The sequence below is a fragment of the Berghia stephanieae genome, chromosome 3 (assembly GCF_034508935.2).
Source record: "Berghia stephanieae isolate SIO BIC M18660-M18661 chromosome 3, UCSD_Bste_1.3, whole genome shotgun sequence".
NCBI classification, from domain to species: domain Eukaryota; kingdom Metazoa; phylum Mollusca; class Gastropoda; order Nudibranchia; family Aeolidiidae; genus Berghia; species Berghia stephanieae.
In genome coordinates, this window is record NC_088362.1 from 89,139,332 (window position 1) to 89,163,591 (window position 24,260).

The following is a 24,260-nucleotide window of genomic DNA, read 5'->3' on the forward strand; positions in this document are numbered from 1 at the left end:
TCTTAATTTATCTGGTTGGCAATAATGCTCCTTTTTTTCTTTTTTGTTTTTGTTTTGTCTTGTTTTTTTTTGTTTTTTTTTTGTTTTGTTTTCTTTCCAGAGTACGGTGGTGTAGAATCGTGACATGTGAACAAGAGAAAAAAATTCCTCGTTGTTTTCCACACTCTAGTGGAAGTAAAAGAATGTGAAGAAATTCCAAACTTCAATAAGTAACAAGAGATAGATGAATGTTAACATTTCAGATTTTCCCTTTATCAAAACGGTTCAACAATAAGAATTCTGTAACAACTGGGTGGTGTTAAAAATGATCAAAATCATTCGCAAAACAAAAGAGTTTTATACCATATATTTGCTCCAAATTTGAACGATTAACCACCTATTATGATAAAGGGGAAATCCTTAACGTTAACTTCCATCTGTACTGCTCTTTACTGAGCTTAAATTTTCTCCACACTGGTTTTTGATAAACTCGTAGAGGAGGAAATATAACGACGCCTCTTGTTTTAACCCTACATGATTCAGGCCGTACAAGCAGTCAATATTCAGCAAGCATGAAAGCGGGTGATTTTTTAAGTATGCCAACTAAACAGGTTTAAAATTCTCACTACCCGCCAGATCGATCGAACCTACAAGACTTAAGTCCGATTGAAAGAATCTTGTGAACATTAATCACCCAATTGGCGGTCTAAAAACAATAACAAAGAGATGTGTGACGTCATCTTTTCACAATATTATTATTGTTAGTAAACAGCCAGCTATGTTTGTCCAAGCGATTCTGATGGTGTCTAACGAATTCCAAGTTTTAACTGGTTAAAAATCTATTCAAGCTCCATATTTTAATGATACTTTATTGAAACGGAAATAAATTTGAGAGGTGATGTTATCGATTTCAGTACGATGTAAGTAGACACGTTTTGATTCACGATTTGAAGGTAGATACGAGGGATTCAACCCAAAAATTTAAAATTGACCATAATTTAAAACCGACGTATACATATTTGAAGATCTGATAACCGAGCGCAATTATGGGCTCGTTTTAATGTTGTTATGGACAATATTTAGTGTTGGTTTGAGAGCATGTTAATTACAACAATGAGACCATAAAAATTTGAGTTATCAGACCTGTAAATAAATGCAAGTTGCTTAAAACCTAAAACACCTATTTTCATTTGGTAAATTATAATGAACACTAGCTTCGTCAATGCACTGGAGTCTATTTTGATTTGAAAATAAATCCTATTGATGAATTCACCCAAATTAGAGGTGCCTAAATGAGCCAATGAAACGGAGAAAAATATAAAGGGAGTATCTAAATGTGACTCCTATATAAGGGAGCAACACAAAACTAATGACGATGTGGAATTCATAATTTAGTAAATGATTTTTATCTTCCAAAGACAACAATTCATCTATAATAAAATATATGAATAATTAGGACGTCGGAAAGCGTCGCTACGATGTGTGTCAAAACATTTTACATGTGACCACGAAGTCATACAAATAGAAGCTTGACATATTCTTCTGAAGAAGCATTTGGCAGGGAACGCTTCATCGATGAAGATGACCTCAATGAGAGTGTGACGTAATGGCTTTACTCAATTGACAAGAATTTCTTGAGATGTGGTATCTATTCCCTTGTGCATTGGTGGAAAAGGCGTTGCGATCTTTAGTGTGATTATTATTGAAAAGTAGCTTAATCATGAGTAACGTTTATCCAAATGTTATCAAAAGTGAGAAATCGTTGCATTTTAACATTTTTGTTATTTTTCATTTTTTAAAAAACATTATATTACTATTTTTGTAAAAGCTCTTTTATATACCATGTCCCTTTTCTGACACCTCTTTTTCTTGTCTAAAATTATATTTCAGAGATTTTCATTAGCCCTTGCCAGAACAATCCATGTAACAATGGGCAATGCGCGGTGGTCGGTACAAGTTACAGATGTACTTGTAGTCAAGGATGGACTGGAGTTAACTGTAACATACGTAAGATTTTAACACTTCAAGAGTAATATAATTTTTTAAAGAATTGTTATTATTATTACCACCATCAGCATCATCATTATCATCATCATCATCATCATAATCTCCATTATTATTGGTTTCATCATTGATTTGACTTGACTTACTTGACTTAATCCTCTTTGCTCCTTGTGGAACATAGGGCCTCTACGACTAATATTATTACTTTAGATAATAATATTAGCGATTTTTAAAAATGTTGAATCTCCGCCGAGATATAGCTCAAAACAGCAACAGAAATTATCACTAGCTAACATGAATCCCAAACAATTTACATTAAACAACAGAGAAGAGGTCGCATAATTTATGGACATCGTAAAAGCTTTGCTTTACGATGTTTTTAGAGGATTCCTCTTACATGAAATGGTTTTAAGCATTCCAGAGCCTTTCCTATGATCGGCATGGCTTGATTTCCTATTTGATCTCATACCATAAACGTATGTGTCTACTATGGTGCTGTCTCTGGCCATAACTTAAATTGTTAGCGCTTAAAAGAACGTTATCAAGTGTTGCATTTAATTACAAAACGATTAATAAACTATAACAAATATATCTCTTTTAATATTTGTATCATTTCATTTTAAACATTTCAGGAATTGACCCGTGCAGAAACAACCCTTGTAACAACGGACTGTGTTCAGCTGTCGGTAACAGTTATAGGTGTTCCTGTAACCAAGGATGGACTGGGACAAACTGTAACACAAGTAAGACGTTGTCATAGATAAATAATCTGATGCTATTGCTTAAGTAATAGTAAACATACCTCTAACTAGACATTTTGTTTCAATGTAACAAGAAATAATTGCACAACAGTTTTTTCACAGTATTGTTTGTTTATTTTGTTGGTTTTTTTTTTTTGGTTTTTTTTTTTTTGTTTGTTTTTTTGTTTTTTTGTGTTTTTTTTAATGTTTTTTGTTGGTTTTTTTTTTTTTTTTTGGAAAGAGCAGTACAAAAATAGTGATTTCATAACATTAATGTTAAAGATTAACCTACATCGTGCTGCCTGTTGTTACAGTTCCGCGGCAATACACAGTCAGGATTCACTCATTATTAGTGTCAATCTTCCATATTCCTGAGTTCATGGCTTACTGGTGTCCACCTCATACATCCCAGGGATTCAATCCTCACTCGGGTCCACATCCTGTAGTCTAGTATTCATGAATCATCCGCAGCTTGTAGTCTCGGGTCCACTCACCAAAGCTGTCCACAGTCCAACTTCCATAGTCCTCGCTTCACTCTCCAAATTCTTTAGGCCCCGTGTCCACCAAAACAGAATCGATCCGACTAAAAGTCGTCAGTCTTTCGAAAAAAAAAAAACATAGGACGCCACTATTTTCCTATCTTGCGCTTAAAAGAACGTTATCAAGTGTTGAATAGAATAACAAAACGATTAATAAAAATAACAAATATCTCTCTTTTAATATTTGTATCATTTTATCATTTTATTTTAAACATTTCAGGAATTGACCCGTGCAGAAACAACCCGTGTAACAACGGACTGTGTTCAGCTGTCGGTAACAGTTATAGGTGTTCCTGTTATCAAGGATGGACTGGGACAAACTGTAACACAAGTAAGACGTTGCCATCGATAAATAATCTGTATGTATTGCTAAGTAATATAGATCTACTTGTAATGAATGACAAACAACGGTAGCCATTGTGTTGATCAGTTTTAATTATTTTTTTTAATTTTATTTATTTTTTTTTTTTTTTTTTTTTTTTTTTTTATTTTTTTTTTTGACTCATTCAAGGGATGCAACTCAAGAATAACATAGGGTGTACAAGGACCAATGATTAATTCCCTTCACATGGTAATATAAATACTTCGACTACTTCCCTCCCATTCTAAGATTGTTTGTCAAAAGCATAGAATTAAACCAATGAGAATACGTACGGAGCCTAAAAAGTGTCCACCAATGAAAGCATTCAGCGCCATTTTATCATGGGCTGGGAATGTAAGCCTTACCATTCATTCGGTCTCTATGTTAACATAACGACACAAGAAAAACAACGAACAATATCAAAATCCACAATAAAATGGTTCAGAACTGTTGCGTACGCCACAATAAAGCTGTCAAAAAATTAGAGAATGTGTGTATTATAATAACCTATAAGGTGTTTTCCAACCACCACATCATCACTACCACAGCTACTACAGCCACCACCACCACCACATCATCATCACTACCTCTGCTACTACAACCACCACCACACTATCATCACTACCACTACTACTACAACCACCAGCACCACATCATTATCACTACCACTACTACTACACCACCACCAGCACATCATCATCACTACCACTACTACTACAACCACCACAACCACATCGTCATCACTACCACTACTACTGCAACCACCACCACCATATCATCATCATTACCACAACTACTACTACTACCACCACCACCACCACTACTACTACAATCACTGCCACATCACCATCACTATCACTACTACTACAACTACAACCACCACCACATCATCATCACTACATCTACTTTACAACCACCACCACAATATCATCACTACCACTACTACCACAACCACCAGCAACACATCATTATCACTACCACTACTACTACACCACCACCAGCACATCATCATCACTACCACTACTACTACAACTACAATCATCACCACCACCACCACCACATCATAATCACTATCACTATTACTACAATTGCACCACCACCACCACATCATCATCAATGCAACTACTACTACAATCACCAACACCACACAGTGGCGGTTCTAGCCTATTTACAGTGGTGGGGCAAAGATGATTCGGTTATATATATATATATATATATATATATATATATATATATATATATATATATATATATATATATATATATATTAATATAATTTTTTTTAATTATTTTTTTTTTCACATTTAAAAAATAATATTTCAACCACAAATAATCACATTCACAGTGAAATGACAATACCAGTAGATTTTAATTATTCCAAACGTAATCAAAAATGAATCACGAAAGAGAATACAACAAAAAAATAAAGCGACGAGACATAATGCGACAACACCTTGACAATACAAGTCCATTTCGTTCACTCGAAAAATTAAAGAGATGCTTTAATCCCTCAACGGCGAGATTAATAATTCTGTTACATTACTGGTTTTCAGTAGTATGTAGTAACCTTAAAGTTTTCATCGAGAAGCAACAACAGCGATATGAAACGAGTTTCATTCAGAGCTCAAATTGCATCATTTTACTGCTCTCTTGGTGGTTAGAATGATTGTGCCGGTGATGGTAGTGGTTGGAATAGTGGTAGCGGTGGTGGTGGCGGAGGAGGAGGATGTAAATTTGGTAGTGGTTTTGGTGGTGCTGTTGGTTAGAATGATAGTTGTGGAGACGATGACGGAAATTGTATGATGATGTTGATATTGTTTTTATTGCTATTGTACTACTGTAATAATAATAACAATAATAATAATAACAATAATAACAATAACAATAATAATAATGATAATAATAATAATAGTAATAATAATAATAATAATGATAATATTAATAATAATAATAATATATAATAATAATAATAATAATAATAATAATAATAATAATAATAATAATAATAATAATAATAATAATAATAATATGTAATAATAATGTTAATAATAATAACAATAATAATATTACCATCATCGTTATTACCACCACCATCATTACTACTACCACCACCGCTACCACTATCACTACCACCATCACCGTCATTATTACGTTTCCAATCAGTTTTTCTCGTTTTTTAAAATTTGATATCTATCAAAACAGACAAAAATTCCGGTGATTTTTTTAAAGGGTAGTTAAAATATAAACGATTTTATTAGCCCTGAAAATTACGATTTTTATTTTCCTAATTCAAGTAGGCAGGTCTGCTATGACAAGTATCAGTTCCATAGTCAAAATAAGACAAACAAAAACAAAGTTTATTTAATCTTAGGCTTTCGCCAATACTTCATACAATACAATTAAGACAAAATAATGCTACCAATCTCTCCTCATGCATTCGTTAGACTATCACAATAACGACCGTGTTATCTTTACTCCTTACCCAACCAACCCCTAGCTTCCCGCCTCTTCATCACGAACTATCTTATGTATGTATTAGCTTCAGGGCGGGCAAGTACGGAATCTGCCCACCCTTCCTTTAAACGTATTTATTTCCTCTATAACTTAGAATTCAACTCTCTCCTTTCTCAGAAGAGTATTTCTCGTATACTAATTCAATTTTTGAGAAAACCAAAATGGTGCTGGTATTTTATATATTTATTTAGTCGTGACTTTTGAATAAAAGTGTTTTGTTTTATTAGAGGGAATATAATAGAAAATTACATTGTTTTGCAAAATTATTTTGTCTGGCAATAAAAATACAGCGGTAATTAGTTTAAGAATTAAAAAAAAAGAACTAACAAGTTAATTTGTTAACCCCCCCCCTCCAAAAAAAAAACAACAACAACAACAAAACAAATAAGAAAACAATCTAAATAAATGAGTTTTGAGAAGCACTAAAGAAAACGAGGAAAAAAGAAATAGTTTAAATGGATAAACACATATATAAAAACAACACAAATTAATACTAAATTGATATAAAATTAGTAAATTAATAGATTTAATTCAATACTGGAACCTTCCCAGCGTCATTACATCAATGGTACCAGCACAAGTAAGGCAATAAATAAGAAAAAGTTCGTTTGCCAAAATTTCTATTAAGTGTTCACTAGTTAATAAGGTGGGCTCATTTGAATTAGCCCGACCTAGTACTAGAGAGGCCAGACAGCAAAAATCGGAGTTAGTTCGCCGTCAGTCGACGAGACGATGAGATGACGATTTGGGCGGAGTGGAGTGGTTGGGGGGGGGGGGTGATAAAAAAGAACAGGAGCGTATCCTGGTTTATGCATTACGGGGTGCATGGTGATTCGCAATCTATCAAAAGTAAACACGAATTGATTTCAGTACGAAGTATCAAGTTTAAGAAGTAACTTTTGAAATTATCTAATTTAAATTAGATTATTTCGGACCTGGTAATACAGCATATAACTTAAAAAAAACAGGCTGGTATTTGCCCACCCTGCCCATTATTACCAGCCGTCCCTGACACCACATCATACTCACTACCACCAGTACTACAATCACTACCATTAGGTTTTGGAGCTTGACTTCATTTGAAATAAGGAAACTTCGGAATTGTATTTGGCACTGTGTTTATACATCATAATATAATTCCAATCAGTTATCTTTTTAGAACTAGATACTATACAATATGTATGCCAAATACCATCCCAATTCCCTTTTCTTGTGTGCGGGAATTCCTCTTTCGGCATTGAAATTCCTACGAGTGGTGTCTGAAATTCCTGTGAGCCAAATTTAAAGTTGGCGTCTCTTTACTATGATGATGCAGTGAGTGTGAGAGAGTCATCACACACACATAAACAACAGAGACAATTTAAAAACATGACTATGACACGAAACCACTCACACACGAGGCTATACTATTTATCCTTTTCTCTATATAGAACTGGACAAGACAAATAATAGCTTGACTATCTCTACACTTCTCATTGATGTTTGTCGTCTGACGAGTTCAACTCTCGGTAGACCTGTCAATATTCCTTTTTGCCTAGGACGTAATCATTAATAGAATGTTGTGTGGTTTTGACCGTGAAGAAAACCTTAAGAAGTCACATTTATATATTTTAGAGACATCGTTTTGAATAATTTTGAGTTAAACGAGCGAGCAGGAAGTTATTTTCTTATATTTCATGAACGGCCGATCAGCGCTTGTTTACTATAGTAACGCAATTCCCAGCCCAAGTCTTAATGGCTGATGGTTTCCTCATCGAGGCCGCTGGTTGGCTAGCCAATAAGAGCACCGTATGGTTTCCATTGGGTAAATTCCTTGGTCAAAAGACATTAAAGATGAAAACATTCACACAAAGCAGAATGGAATTTAGCACCTTTCATACGGATTTTTTTAAAAAATCGACTTTCATACTCTAATCACTCATACTTAGACTTAAAAGAGAGGTGAATATTATTTAACCAAAGAACCAAAATGACATTTCCTATGCCATTGTTGTCACTATGAATGCAAATCAGGAGTGAGAAATACGATTCGGTGCAGCAGGCTTGATTGTCCAAAAAAATAACTAATTGACCATGATGATAGTTCTTCACAACTGTAAGTCTGAAATTAACAAAGTTCAAATAATTGTGGCAATTTAACACCATTTGAATTTGATAATGGTAAATTAATAGTTCACAGTCCACAGTTCCCTGCCATTGTTCTTCATGATTCACAGAGATGAAGTATGATTATACGAATTGTCTATAAAAGGTCTAAAGTATCTATATATTTTCACTGATCTGATTGTCTATTGTCCATGACTGATAACTACAATACTAGCTTCTGTTCTATCACTACACAGTTCAGTTCATTGCTCTAACACAAAACAGTCTAAGATAGACAATTTTTCTAATAACAGTCCATTCTTTTAATAACTCTTACTCTTTTCCTTCCTCTTCTTTAAAAAAAAACACACAAAACCCTAAATGATGAAATTGTACGATTTTTGCAATGGTTCAGGCGAGGATCCTTGTGATCCAAAAACAAAAATAAAGACGACAAGACTTAACGAGCTATAGGGAATGAGATTAGCGGAAGAGTAGCGCCCCTTGATTGGACGTCACCGGCGGAAAAGTTATTAGAGAGAGAACGTCATGTTGGTTGTGCGCATGCATCTCTCGTCCTCGCTTCCGCGCAAAACCAATTTGACGTTCTCTCTGTAAGGTGACGTCCAATCAAGGGACGCTACTCTTCCGCTAATCTCATTCCCTGTTGTCTTGTATTGCGTTTGGGCTTCAAATGGAGGTTTATTCATCTTGTGCCCAATAAACGAAACGAGAAATGTGGAAAACGAAGCTCGATTTTTCGTTGATTATGGCCTTGTCATGAAGAAGTCACGATATCTTGAAGGAACTCTCCGCTATCTTTTTTGATACAGTTGAGGTTGTTGTGGACATAGTTTTTCCTGGCCAACAATTGTCTCGTGATGCGATGTCGTATCCAGAGTGGGCACATCGATGTCAGCATCTTCCAATGATGGGACATCTTCGTAGGTTTCATTAGTATCTGGGGGTTTAGGAGAACGTTTGAAAAAGCTACTATTTCTGGTGATAGCTTTGCCATTCCTTGAGGCTGTGATCATTAATCCACGCTTTGCAGTCACAGCGTATGGTTTCCACTCATATGGAGTCAAAGGTTTGATTTGGGAGCTGTCTTTGATTAGTAGGTACATTGTCACAACGTTGATGGTTGATGGTCTCAGATATCGTTTCCTGTCTGCATACGATTTCATCTTTGATTTCATCAGAGTGTCTTTGAGTCTGATAGTTTTGTCAGTTGGTCCGCCAAATGGGATTGGAGGTTCTGGCAATTTGGTCTTTAAGTTTCTTCCAAACAGTAGTTGAGCAGGTGGAAGACCAGCTGTAGAGTGAGAATTGATCTGTACGCTAGTAAAAACCTATACCTCTCCTGCTTCTTGAGCCCGGGCAGCTTTGATCGACTTCTTGATAGTGCGCATGAATCGTTCGGTTTCACCGTTGGCACGTGGCCATAATGGGGTTATCTTCCTGTGGTGGATACCCATGTTCTGCAGGTAGTTAGTGGAATCATGGCTGTTGAAAGGTAGTCGAGTCGAGGGATGATAGCTCTTGTTCATGTGGTCTTCATGATGTCAGCAATGACAAGCCTCGAGTATTCATCTGTGATGACGAGCAGTTGTTCACCATTCGGTAGATGACCGAAATCTGCGCTGAGTTCCGACCAAGGTTTTGATAATAAGGGTGACATTTTTAGTGGCTTCTTTTCAGATGTGGGTGTAGCAATTTGGCAAGAAATGCAGTTTTGTACGACTTTAATAACTGCTTCTTTCATGTTTAGGAACCAGGATTTCTCTCTGAGAAGAGCAAGTATTTTGTTCTGACCTTGATGTTCAGAGTGGGCTAGGTCAACGGCCTGCTGCTGTAGTGATTTTGGGAGCACGATCTTGGTGCATTTTAGAATCAGGCCCTCGTTCGTGATAGTCAGTTCATTCTGGTTTTGTTTTAGCAGGTTAAATGTTCTTTGGTCATCCTTGGGGACAGATTAGACATGTTTATGCCACTGATTGTCATGAATGGATTGGATACCAGCTTGCAGTGTTTTGTCTTGAGATGTCTGACTTTTCACTTGGTCGAGTGTCATAGCCTTTGGTATGCTGTTGTCAGATATATAATTGACATATTCTTCAGCAACCTTTTCTTCCCTAAGACCGGGTGCGTTGTTGGTAGGGTGTCTGCTCATATAATCTGCTGGGTTATCTCTCCCTGGTTTATAAATGACTTTCATGCAGTATGGTTGCATGCGCATCACCCAACGTTCGATTCTTGCTGGCAGTTTTGTTTTGGGGTTGCCAAAGAGCGTAACCAGTGGCTTGTGATTTGTGTATACCATGAAGGAGGGACAACCATAAAGATAAATGCGGAAATGTTCTCATGACCAGGTGACTGCTAGGGTTTCTCTTTCGGTCTGAGAGTATATTTGTTCAGTTTCGGACAAAGATCTGCTGGCAAATTGGACAATTTCCATCTTGTTGTCATCATCTATCTGACTTAGAATGGCTGATACACCTACCGGGCTTGCATCTACGTGGATTTGAATTTGCTTTGATGGATCAAAGTAGACTAGGTTAGTGGTTTCCTGTAGATTCTCTTTCAATTTCACGAGAGCTGCTTCGTGCTTTTCTGTCCAGAAATGATTTTTGTCTTTTGTGAGCATTCGTAGGTCAGGGTAGCATAATCAGGTATGAAGAGTGCACCGCAAAAATTCAGCATGCCAAGTAGACTTCGAACTTCAGAGACGGATTTTGGTGATGCCATGTTGATGATTGCCTTGATATTGTCAGGACTGGGCTTTATGCCATCACTGCTGAAAATATAACCCAAGAACTCAATGCTGGTTTTGGCGTATTGGCACTTGTTTTTGTTCAGTGTGAGATGTTTTTCCCTTAGACGCTGAAAAGCTTGGCTTAAGTTCTGGTTATGCTCTGCAATAGTTGATCCATAGACTAGAATGTCATCATTTACGTTGATCACACCGGTCAAGCATTCAATGCTTGTCTGATTTTTTCCTGAAAAATTTCAGATGCGCTATTGACACCAAAGTTGAGACGTTTGTACCGGAAAAGGCCTTTTGTCCGTAGCGAATGTTGTTATGAATCTGCAGTCTTCCTCCAACTCCAGCTGGTTATACCCCTGATTGAGATCGAATTTGATGAAACAAGTTGCACCTGATAGAGTGGTTGTTAATTCATCCAGTGTTGGTACACTGCGGCGCTCTCGTAAGATGTCTTTGTTAGCCGCTCTCATGTCGATACACACGCGGATCTTCTCAGGACACTTTGGTTTAAGCACGATAACAACAGGCAAAACCCAAGGAGTTGGACCCGTGGCCTTTTCGATAATGCCCAGTTGCTTCTCTTTGTCCAGGTAAGCTTCAAGTTGTTTGCACATGTGGAAGGGTATTCGTCTATAACGCTGTGCAACTGGTGGTACGTCACTGTCGATGTGTAGCTTGACCGTGCAGTCCTTTAATTTTCCTACTCCTTGGAAAATACGAGTATCTTTGAACTCTTCCGTTATTCTCGCCGTACCGGCAATAGAATTCACTCGTTTGAGAATGCCCAGTTGCTGGCATGACTCCCAGCTGATAATGGCTGTATCTATCACTGCAAACTCTGTCTGTGATGTGGTGTTTTTGTGTGTCACCCTTGTTGTAAACCGTCCAAGAATCGGCAATGGTGTCTCCTGTGAAAAGGCGAACACCTCTGTTGAGCACTTAGTCAAAGAAGGCGATGGATGTGTGTGTCTGAAATCTCTTATGTTCAAAATGTTCAGGCTAGCTCCTGATTCAGCGAGCATTCTGATTTTGATGGGAGGACTTCCGACTCAAAGATCAAAGAGTGGCATTTTCCTATTTTCTGCTTTTGTTCTTGAAAATAGACGTAACTAATATTCGTCTGAGTCAGAAGAAGCCGCATTTTCGTCGTCTACATTTCGAACGTGGTTCGGTTTCCAGGATGAACGAGGTTTGATAAATGGACGCCTTCCTGTTGGTTGGTGGGGCGTAGAACCACTTTTACAAACAGGTGCAAAATGATGAAGATTACCTTAAGTATGGCGTGTTTTGTTGTATGCAGGGTACTCCGCCTGTCCACCAGGATGTGGCAAGTCTTTTCCACAGTTTCTACATTTAATTGATCTCGTTGATCGTTCTAGCTTCAGGTGGCTTTGTTGGTGATTCAGTCTCTTGATGGACCTTGTGCATGCTCAAATTGGCATTGACTGTGTCTTCCGCTTGGAGCGTCTTGCTGTGCTCACGGGCCATTTCTGTGGTACTTAAGTAAATAATGCAAGCTCATCAGAGGTGATGTTAGACCCTTCTCCCTTATCCTCGAAGACTTGCAGCCTGTGATTGGTTGCGACTTAATTTTTTCTTCGGGTTTGGTGAAGTCGCATGTGTGTGCTAACTGCTTCAGTTCGGAGTAAAAATCGTCAATGAAGTCAGTGGTTTGCCGGAGGTGACGGAAGGAATAGCGCTGCATCTCCTTGTTGGAAAGGGGGTTAAAATGGTTGTCCAGGGCCGTGACAAGTGTGTCAAACGGTGACCCGCCGTCCTCGGGTGGATTGATTTTTCTGGTAAGGCTTCGACGATGTCGCAGAGATCACCACCTCCATCTGTCAACATCAGGGCTTTTTTACAATTTTTATCGGAGATGTCGTAAGCCACAAAAAGATTATTTTTCAAACAGGAGATCCATTTTGTCTAGCGAGTGGATATGCCCTCTAATCGACAGTCAAATTCAGGATAGTCTGGTAGCTGAGCAAATGAAATTGTTTGTTTACTTCGGTTGAAGGATGATAAACACGATTGCGACTGCAAATCCCAGTAAATAACTGTATAAGATGAAGAAAACAGATCTGTGATGTACGTTATCTTGGTTACTGGCTGCGTAGGCAGTACGATGTTATCGGATTTACCGTCGTCGCCAATGTAATGAACTGACAAACCAACCGGTAGCCATTGTGTTGATCATTTTTAGGCTAGTGACTCATTCAAGGGATGCAACTCAAGAATAACATAGGGTGTACAAGGACCAAGGATTAATTCCCTTTACATGGTAATATAAACACTTCGACTACTACACCTACCTCTCACTAGACATTTTGTTTCAATGTAACAAGAGAAACAATTGCACAACAGTTTTTTCACAGTATTGTTTGTTTATTTTGTGTGTTGTTTTGTTTGTTTGTTTTTGGAAAGAGCAGTACAAAAATAGTGATTTTCATAAAATTAATGTTAAAGATTAACCGACATCGTATTGTCTGTTGTTACTTACAGTTCCGCGGCAATACTGATCGGGGTTTTTGTTCATAGTCATAGAGCCGTGTCCACATTCCGTAGTCAGGATTCGCTCATTATTAGTGTCAATCTTCCATATTCCTGTGTTCACGGTTTACTGGTGTCCACCTCATACATCCCGGGGGTTCAAGCCTCACTTGGGTCCACATCCTGCAGTCTAGTATTCATGAATCATGAGTTTCCACAGCTCGTAGTTTCGGGTCCACTCACCAGAGCTGTCCACAGTCCAAATTCCATAGTCCACGCTTCACTCCCCACAATTCTTTAGGTCCCGTGACCACCAAAACAGAATCGAACCGACTAAAAGTCGCCAGTCTTTCGAAAAAAATTAGGACGCCACAATTTTCCTATCTCCTCTCTCCCATAATCTCAGATTCACTCTTAATTGGTGTTCACATTCCACTGCAGTTGCGGATTCACTCTTATCATGTGTCCACCTCCTATAGACCCCATAGTCTCAAGGATCCACGTCCCTCTGGGATCCGCAGCTTCTAGTCCTGAGTTCCACATTGGTGCCCACCTCCTGTTGACCCGTTTTCACCCTCTCCCCAACTGGTGTCCATATCACGTCGTCCCAACCCTAATTCCTATTCGTGTCCACCCCACATAATCCTAGGTTCACTCCCACTGGTGTCCATCTCAGATAGTGGGTTCACTCTTATCCTCTCCATATCTTATGGTTACGGTTTCACTCCCCTCTTTTGACTATATCTTAAAGATCCAGTTCATTCTCCACTGGTGATAACATCCCATAGCCCCAGGTTCTCTCCCAACTGGTGTTCACATCCCAAAGTTAACTAAAGAACAAAAGCGTTAACTCTTCACTGGTGGCCTTATCCCATTGTCCCGAGTCTATTTTAATTTGTGTCTATATCTTACGAGGGTGAGTCAAAAAGTAATGGGCCAAATGTCCTAATGCGTTATTTCTTTTTCATGTTACGTCATATTTGGCTCCATTGAACTTACCATATACTCTAACAATCAACACCATTTTTATACCAAAAAAAAAAAAACGAAGTAGTTTTTATAGGCAGTAGAGAGCGCAGGTGCACTTTGTGCCTTCTTGACGAACGAAGCGCCTGTTGCTCTATTGCAGCCATCTACAGGAAGGCAGTCCGAAATCTTGCTTTCAAATATCGTTGTCATATACTCGTCCCAACTGCTGTACCTACTGCAATGAAATTAAATGCTCTTCTAATTTGATGCTCGATAAAAAGTAAAGAGGCGGGGCGCCAAATTAAAAAAAAACTTGGGATGATTTTGTTTGTTTGATGTTTTGTTTTTTATTGAAGCTAATCGGTGTGGGAAAATTCGCTTTGGCATGTTGGCATGTTTTTGTTTTGTTTTCAAATTACAAAATTTCACCAGTTTTTTTAGATAAATTGACACTAATTTCAGTTTTCGAACCCCAATCCAACAGTTGTGGTTAAATAGCTCGGTTGGTTGGACATTGCGGAGCAGAAGTACCGCAATAGACGGACAAAACATAAAACTAGCTAAACTAGTCAAATAGAGGAATAACTCAACATGGCAAGGGAAAAAAAATACTTCTATGCTTGTGTTAAAATTCTGAAAATTCTGAAGAAAAAACATTCGAATTGGATATTTGTGTAAAGTGCAAAGTTTTCAGTAATTCCAAACGGACACTTATAAAACAAGGTTATAGTAATTTTAATATATTAATAGTAAATATTCCACAATTTTATTTATATAGCGAATCCTTCTGGTCTGACACTCAGAATAACTCATAGATTAAGCCAAACACGGACATAATTACTTAAATTCCTATTGCGCGCTACTGCACGCGCAGGTAATCACTAGGCACGCCCGCTGCTTTCTAACCTCTTCATCGCCGCTGTATCCAGTGCCATACGAGAGCCACTTTTACGGAACACTTACTTTTGGGAGTCGAAGTTCTAGTCCTTCCTATGTCTATGGTATATGAAGCCTTTTTGACAAAAACCCTTCAGTGAAAAAATTTGTCGTCTTCCTCTCCCTACTTCCTAACTTTCTATTTAGCCCATGTAAGTTCCATGAGCCAAAGCCAGGGCATTCACACCGGGCAGATTCACCCGCTCGCCACAGCCGAGTGTGTAGGCCATTGCTCTGCACGGCCCACACGCAGCTACACATCAAATTTACAAGCACGGATCACCGTAATCCCGGCATTGTGTTAGATGCAACTGCATTAATTAATTATGGTCTGTGTGTTGGGGTGGGGAGGGGGTGGTCTATAAGAGAGTGCACAATGTCTTTGTATTTACTTTCGCAACGTTTTATGTTAAGAATGTCAAGTCTTCAAAGAGAAGTAAAGTAAAAGAGAGGTGAGGAATATAGATAGATGGAAGAGATCGAGGCAGACGTACAGACACGCACACACACACACACACACACACACGTGCGCACAGATAGATAGACAAGAAAAGAGAGAGAGAGAGAGAGAGAGAGAGAGAGAGAGAGAGAGAGAGAGAGAGAGAGAGAGAGAGAGAGAGAGGAGGTTTATTTTCAAGCAGATTGATTATACAGAACACAAATCAAAACATACTTTCTCGTTGTCTTCGACATAATTGTATTATTGTAATTAGACAAGAGTCAATATAAATTACTTATTACAGAGGATGTGCTAATAAAACATTAAATAAAGTAATGATGATGTCGTGGTGGTTGTAGTGCTAGTGGTAGTGATGAAGATGTGGTGGAGGTGGTTGTAGTAGTAGTGGTAATGATGATGTGGTGGTGGTGGCTGTAGTAGTAGAGGTAACGATGATGATGTGGTGGTTGTTGGTTGTAGTAGTAGTGGTCGTGATGTTGGTGTGGTGCTGGTTGTAGTAGCAGTGGTAATAATGATGATGTGGTGGTTGTGGCATTAGTAGTAGTTGTAATGATGATGATATGGTGGTGGTGTAGTAGTTGTGCTAGTGATAATGATGTGGTGTTGGTGGTTGTAGTAGTAGTGGTAGTGATGAAGATGTGATGGTGGCGGTTTTAGTAGTAGTGGTAACGATGATGATGTGGTGGTGGTGGTTGTAGTAGTTGTGGTCGTGATGATGATGTGGTGGTGGTTGTAGTAGTAGTGGTAGTGATGATGATGTAGTGGTGGTGTTTGTAGAAGTTGTGATAATTATGATAATGTGGTGGTGGTGGTTGTAGAAGCAGTGGTAGTGATGATGATGTGGTGGTAATGGGTAGTAGTAGTGGTAGTGATGATGAGGTGATGATGGTGCTTGTAGTAGTAGTAGTAGTGATGATGATGATGTGGTCGTGGTTGTAGTAGTGGTGGTAGTGATGATGATGTGGTGGTGATAGTAGTAGTAGTAGTAGTAGTAGTAGTAGTAGTAGTAGTAGTAGTAGTAGTAGTAGTAGTAGTAGTAGGAGTAGTAGTAGTAGTAGTAGTAGTAGTGCCGGTATGATGTGGTGGTGGTTGTAGTTGTAGTAGTGATAGTGATGATGATGTGGTGGTAGTGGCTGCAGTAGTAGTGGTAATGATGATGTGGTGGTGGTGGTTGTATTAGTAGTTGTAGTAATGATGATAATGTGGAGGTTGTGGTGGCGCTTGTAGTAGTGGTGGTAGTGATGATGTGGTGGTTGTAGTAGTAGTGGTGACGATGATGTGGTGGTGGTGTTGGTAGTTGTAGTAGTAGTGATGATGATATAGTGGTAGTGGTTGTAGTAGTAGTAGTAGTAGTAGTAGTTGTAGTGATGATGATATTGTGGTGGTGGTGTAGTTGTGGTAGTGATAATGATGTGGTGTTGGTGGCTCTAGTAGTAGTGGTTGTGATGATGAGGTGGTGGTGGTTGTAGAAGTAGAGGTAGTGATGATGATGTGGTGGTAGTGGTTGCAGTAGTGGTGGTGGTTGTTGTAATAGTGGTGGTAGTGATGGCTGTAGTAGTACTGGTAGTGATGATAATGCGGTGGTGGTGTAGTGGTAGTGGTAGTGATAATGATGTTGTTTTGGTGGTTGTAGTAGTAGAGGTAGTGATGATGATGATGTAGTGAAGGTGGTTGTAGTCGTAGTGGCAGCGATGATGATGAGGTGGTCGGAAAGGAGGGGGGGGGGGTATCCTTGGAACAAATTGACCTCACCGGAATTTGAGGGAGGTTGCCCGTAACCCGGAATTTTTTGCTCCAGACCGAAGTTTTGGCAACACTGAATATGTCTAAGCATGCCACCCCCCCCCTTCTCTCTATCTCTATCTATCTCTCTTCCTCTCTCACTCTCCTTCTCTTCGTGTACTACTAAGTATAATATGCGCTTGAATCCGGCACTCAGTACATTTCAATGAAAGAATTTATTAAACAATGATCCACAAGCTGTTAAGATATTGTAATATCTTATACTATTATATTACTTCTATCACTAGATATCATCCCCAAGTCTGGATAAAGATAAAGATGAGGATAAAGAAATATATCTGAATAGCCATGACTTGAAAAGCAGATTTGTTATTATTAGTTATTTAAAACTTTTTTAAAACAAATAATTCGATGTATGTCCAATAATTTATACGAGAGAACCAATTTAAAACTAAAACAAAGCAACACACTGGTCAATCAAATCTTGAACCGACACATAATCAGAAGCACCACGCCATTACTGTTCATAAAGAATGCCTTGGCCTAGTGAAAAAAGCGAACGAATCACAATGCCATTATTCCTGTTTACAATTAATAAATAAATCGCACAAAGTATTAATGTAGAACTAATCCGAAGTGGTTTGAAGTCTTGTACTTGAACACAATATTATAATCAACATCTATGATGGTAATCCATGAATTAAACTTTAATTGTTTTAAACAAACAGACGCAACACGATAAGCATGGGACTGTTGAATGAATAGCATATTGAATCTCGCGCTACACTCACACATACAGCCACGTAATGAACACGCAATACCGGATGGCCTATACCGCAGTCAGCAATACGCGAAGGAAGCTGCCTGTGTGTGTTAGCCTTGGCCAAAGCCAAAAACGACGTGTACATATATGCAGGTCGGACATCGGAACCCACTTATGATTCTAGTTTAACATTGTTGTAGTGGACAATATTTTGCGTCATTTTTTGAGATTTCCATTACAACAATGAGCCCATAAGGAATTGGTTTTTCAGACCTTAGATATCTTAGGGAATATTTGGGTTGTTTCCCCTAGCACGAGGAGCTTTTGGAAGACCTCCCATCCATACTTTCTTATTCTTTAATATTATCCTGTGTCAGTTTAAATTGACTTTACGAATCTTTAGCTTTACTTTTTAATTTTTAGGATACCAGCATATTTCCGTCATAGAAAAGAAAGTTCTAGCTAAATTGCTGAAGAATTGATCTAAAAATATTAGAATTCAAAGATAAGATTCGCTTATTTTATTGATAAAATATATCCATTGCCTTTGCTACGCCATGTAGGGTGTTGTGCAAATTTTCAGAAAGTTTCACCACTAGCCACTAGGCAGAGAAAAATGCCACAGAAACCCATACCCCTAAGAAAACTATGTTTTTGAGAACAGTGCAAAAATAGGTTTCTCTTTACAAAAGCAAACATAAATATTGCTGGAATAGGTTGCATCACATATCAAAATATAATTTTACAATTCATTGAAAATAGATCTAATTCTACAATTTTTTATTTTCCTTTGTTATGCTCCTGACACGCCAGTCACGTTAATTTGCATAGAAAGGGGGAGGATTTCTCTTACAATTAATGAGCAAGGCCATAATCCTTGTATAAATTTTAAAATCTAGGCTCCATGATCTGATCATGCTTATTGCCTTAACAATTTTTCAGTTTCTCATAACAGGCTATACGGTCTTGTGGTAAGACACTCGCTTTCGGAATGGAAGGTCCTGGGTTCGAGCCTCACTTGGCGCATAATTGAGTCCTTGGAGAAGGCTCTTTACTCATTCTCTCACCTTACTAAGGTGTAAAATGAGTACCTGGATGTTAACAGTGTTGTCTCTTGTCTGAAAAAAAATGTAATATCGCCTAACAGGCGTCATGTCCCGTCCTACATGTTAAATGTTGCTGTTTGCCATGGACCCCATGTAAAGCACTTTGAGCATGTTTAGTGGATATGGTGCTATATAAAAGCTCAATTAAATCTTCTTTTATGCAGTACAAACTATCTGTTCTACTTGAGTAACAAAGTCCTTAGAGTTTTAGAAATGTAGAATCGAATAATACAAAAGTAGACAAGAAGAAAAACCGCCTCTATCAACAATTTTTTTCCAAGGGCATTCCTTATTATTCCAACCTTAATGGTTTCTATTATTCCTGTTCAATCTTTCAGAAATCAACCCATGCCAAAACAACCCCTGCAACAACGGACAGTGTTCAGTAGTTGGTACCAGTTATAGATGTATTTGTAATCTGGGATGGACTGGAATTAATTGCAACACAAGTAAGTTGTCGATAAAATGACAAACAATTCAGAGACTTAATATACTATACATTATGGTTTGTTAATGAGACTGATCGTCTCAAACTTAATATACAATACATTATGGTCCGTTATTGAGACCAATCGTCTCAAAACAGTATTAAACGGTGGTAAGACTGCAACATAAAATTGAATTTAAAGCTTAATTCATATTATATCAGCTAAGATAAATGTCTTACTTTGGGATCACAATGAAAACATCCCTTTGCAGACATGAGGTGCAAATTGGTTGAACTCACAAGAGCCTGCTATCATATGAAAGAAAATGATCTCTCTGTTTAATGATACCTACTTCTTGTAAAAGTCGTAATGGTTATTAGCTTTCTATGACAATTATTGGACACATCATTCACTTCTTCACGTTTTTGAGAAAAAAAATGTTGGCTTGTTGTAAGCTTATAACATCCACAACTCAAAAATAAAATGATCAAATGAAAGCATTTCGTTGGTTCGTTTTATTTCAGGAGTTGACCCATGCCAGGCCAACCCCTGTAAAAATGGAAGATGCACAGCTGTTGGTGGCTCATACACATGTACATGTAATCAAGGATGGACTGGACAAGACTGTAGCCAACGTGAGTAAAAATTTGAAATCAAATATTATAAAAATGTTTATATTTTTTAATCAAACCCTTTTCATTTACCCATACTTTTTTTAAAAAAAGCTTATGATTATGAAAAATATAACAAACAAAATTCTCTCTGACAATGTAGTTTTCTTCATCTTTTGGATTTGTTTTCAACTCAAATTCCTGAAAATTGCTTACTGTTTATGCAAATGTCATTAAAACAGTTAGTTACTCTTTATTGCTTCACAAGTTTCTTGAAATATTGAGAAATAAAACATTTCATTTTAACAAAGTTTAAAGGGATATCATATTGTTAAAAGCAATATCAAAGATAAAAGGATGAATGTTATCAATCTCATTATTGATGATAGTAGAATAATGGAGTAAGTTCATAGCTAAATGGATGTTTTGTCGATAATTTAGTCATAATCTAAGCCTGTTCTGTTACATATCGTGTATTTCAATTTCATTAACTATGTTTATAAAACACTTCTCATATATACCATAATAGATATCTGAAATCCAATATAAATTTGTGACAGTCTATACATTCACAAAATCCATACAGATTTGGACCTGTGAAATTATGATAATTCAGTTAATAAATTAGTAACTAATTTCATATTGAGAATTGAAATATGCTTCTTCTGAATTTTTATTCTGTTGGCATGTTTAGGAGTGGACCCATGCCAGAATAATCCTTGTAATAATGGACAGTGTGCAGTTGTCATTGTTAACAGTTACAGACGCACCTGTAATCAAGCATGGACTGGCCCCAATTGTAACCAATATAAGGAATTTGATATCAATATGTTTTTGATGCTGTGCTAAAAGCTCAATTTTGTAAGATTCGATGCAAAAAGACATCAATATTAGCTTGTTTGAAAAGTTGTGAGAAAATCTAGTTTTTAACAGTTTTACTGGTATAAAGTATAAAAAATACACCAAAAGTTGAGGTTCTGCCACAAATAATATAGCAATAGCACATATTCATAATGTCGACAACGAGTAGACAAAGTAAAAACTTCGTTTAATTAATGTTGCAATTACAATACATAGTCTAGAAAACGGTTAAATAATATTTCCAGAAAATGTTGCCAGTTTGACTTTTGTGAAGGATAGTGAACCGAGTGTTTGCACTCCTTTGTTTGAAGTTTCGTCTCTGGCTCATATATATGTAGCCTACCCAGGTTTCATCACCTGTCACAATAATGCATTTAAAATATCTTCGCCTTCTCTATGATACTGCCTCATAAAGTTATCTACAAATATCCTTTCTTTTCTGTTTCATGTCTTCCCTGACCATTTGTGTGACCCGTCTAGCACAGACCTTAGAATATCTTAATAAGATGTTTATGATGTGGTTTAAATGCCCACAGAAATACAAACTATTTGCAAAATGTCTCTCTGTGAGATGCACCAAATTCCCTTTGATCAGTTTATCAACATGATATTGATACTCCACCTTTTATACTGATTTCTGTTTCTTGCTATGGATACGATCACTATGCAAAAAGGTTGCTATATTATGATCTTTAAAACATTTGGCTCACCTTCTCACATTGCTGAGATGAATTGTAACATTGCCATAAACTGATAAGTCATTTTAATATGAAATGATGTCAAAATCTCATGTACTTTCTATTTTTATCTATTCAATTTTTTTATTATTTTTTTTAGGAATTAATCCGTGCCAGAACTACCCCTGTAACAATGGAGTCTGTGCAGTTGTAGGAACGACTGGCTATCAATGTACCTGTAATCAAGGATGGACTGGACAGATCTGTAACACAAGTAAATAGTTCATCAAATATATCATTTTAAAAACAATTTCTATCCTTGAATTGTTTACATGAAATAGGCATACCTAACTCTCAAGATAAGTTAAAAGTTGTTTTTTTTTGTATTTTTTTAAATTAAGTAATTTTGATACATTTCTTTAATTTGAAATTATGTTAATGTACTTTCTATTTCCACCTCTTCCATTGTTGATGATTTTTTTAGGAATCAATCCATGCCAGAACAACCCCTGTAACAATGGAGTTTGTGCAGCTGTAGGAGCGACTGGCTATCGATGTACCTGTAGTCAAGGATGGACAGGACTGAAGTGTGACATAAGTAAAAATTGATTTTATATCAACTATAAGTTAAATAAACTTAAACTAGGTAGTCATACCTAACTCTCATGATAAGTTAAAAGTTTTGTTTGTTTTGTTTTTTTAATCAAGCAATTTTGATGCATTTCTTTAACTTAAAAAGGTGCTAAAATCTAATGTAATTTTTATTTTCATCTCTTCCATTGTTTATGTATTTTTTTAGGAATCAATCCATGCCAGAACAACCCCTGTAACAATGGAGTCTGTGCAGTTGTAGCAACTACTGGCTATCGATGTACCTGTAACCAAGGATGGACTGGACAAAACTGTAACACTAGTAAGTAGTTAATAAAATGTATCGTTTTTAAACCTCTATCCTCAAATTATTTACTTGAAATAGACAATCACAACTCTAATAATAAGTTTAAGGGTTTTTGTTTTGAATTTTAAAATCAATTTTAATGGTTTCTTTAATTTTAAATGATGCTAAAATCTAATGTACTTTCTATTTTCATCTCTTCCATTGTTTATGTATTTTTTTAGGAATCAATCCATGCCAGAACAACCCCTGTAACAATGGAGTCTGTGCAGTTGTAGGAGCGACTGGCTATCGATGTACCTGTAATCAAGGATGGACTGGACAGATCTGTAACACTAGTAAGTAGTTAATAAAATGTATCGTTTTTAAAACTCTATCCTCGAATTATTTACATGAAATAGACAATCACAACTCTAATAATAAGTTTAAGGGTTTTTTTGTTGTTTATTTTTGGGTTTTAAAAATCAATATTGATGGGTTTCTTTAATTGGAAATGATGCTAAGATCTAATGTACTTTCTATTTTCATCTATTCCATTGTTTATGATTTTTTTAGGAATCAATCCATGCCAGAACAACCCCTGTAACAATGGAGTCTGTGCAGTTGTAGGGACAACTGGCTATCGATGTACCTGTAATCAAGGATGGAATGGACAGAACTGTAACATTAGTAAGTAGTTCATCAAACTTATCAATTTTAAAACAATGTCTATCCTTGAATTCTTTACATGAAATAGGCAATCACAACTCTGAGGATAAGTTAATGGGATGGTTTTTTTTTTAAATCAAACAATTTGGATTGGTTTCTTTGATTTGAAATGATGTATAGATGTAATGTACTTTCTATTTTCATTTTTTCCATTGTTTTTTTTTTAAATTTTAGGAATTAATCCATGCCAGAACAACCCCTGTAACAATGGAGTCTGTTCAGTTGTAGGAGCGACTGGCTATCGATGTACCTGTAATCAAGGATGGACTGGACAGATCTGTAACACTAGTAAGTAGTTAATAAAATGTATCGTTTTTAAAACTCTATCCTCGAATTCTTTACATGAAATAGACAATCACAACTCTAATAATAAGTTTCAGGGTTTTTTATTTGTTAGTTTTTTTGTAATCAATTTTGATGGGCTTCTTTATTTTGAAAGGATGCTAAAATCTAATGTACTTTCTATTTTCATCTCTGCCATTGTTTATGTTTTTTTTTTAGGAATCAATCCGTGCCAAAACAACCCCTGTAACAATGGAGTCTGTGCAGTTGTAGGAACGACCGGTTATCGATGTACCTGTAATCAAGGATGGACTGGACAGATCTGTAACACAAGTAAATAGT

The 24,260-nt window shown here is 36.9% G+C and overlaps 1 protein-coding gene across 4 annotated transcripts in view; it reads left to right on the top strand.

The window, feature by feature from the left end:
- LOC144968774 (uncharacterized) overlaps positions 1 to 24,260 on the top strand; it is a 137,462-nt gene that overhangs the window by 43,164 nt on the left and 70,038 nt on the right. For all 4 annotated transcript variants that reach the window (XM_078907433.1, XM_078907431.1, XM_078907432.1 and 1 more), the window contains exons 14-25: positions 1,870 to 1,986; positions 2,616 to 2,726; positions 3,483 to 3,593; positions 19,795 to 19,905; positions 20,409 to 20,519; positions 22,194 to 22,307; positions 22,518 to 22,631; positions 22,833 to 22,946; positions 23,153 to 23,266; positions 23,484 to 23,597; positions 23,811 to 23,924; positions 24,138 to 24,251. In XM_078907433.1, coding sequence (XP_078763559.1) covers positions 1,870 to 1,986; positions 2,616 to 2,726; positions 3,483 to 3,593; positions 19,795 to 19,905; positions 20,409 to 20,519; positions 22,194 to 22,307; positions 22,518 to 22,631; positions 22,833 to 22,946; positions 23,153 to 23,266; positions 23,484 to 23,597; positions 23,811 to 23,924; positions 24,138 to 24,251 — 1,359 coding nt within the window. The remainder of the gene's footprint in view (positions 1 to 1,869; positions 1,987 to 2,615; positions 2,727 to 3,482; positions 3,594 to 19,794; positions 19,906 to 20,408; positions 20,520 to 22,193; positions 22,308 to 22,517; positions 22,632 to 22,832; positions 22,947 to 23,152; positions 23,267 to 23,483; positions 23,598 to 23,810; positions 23,925 to 24,137; positions 24,252 to 24,260) is intronic.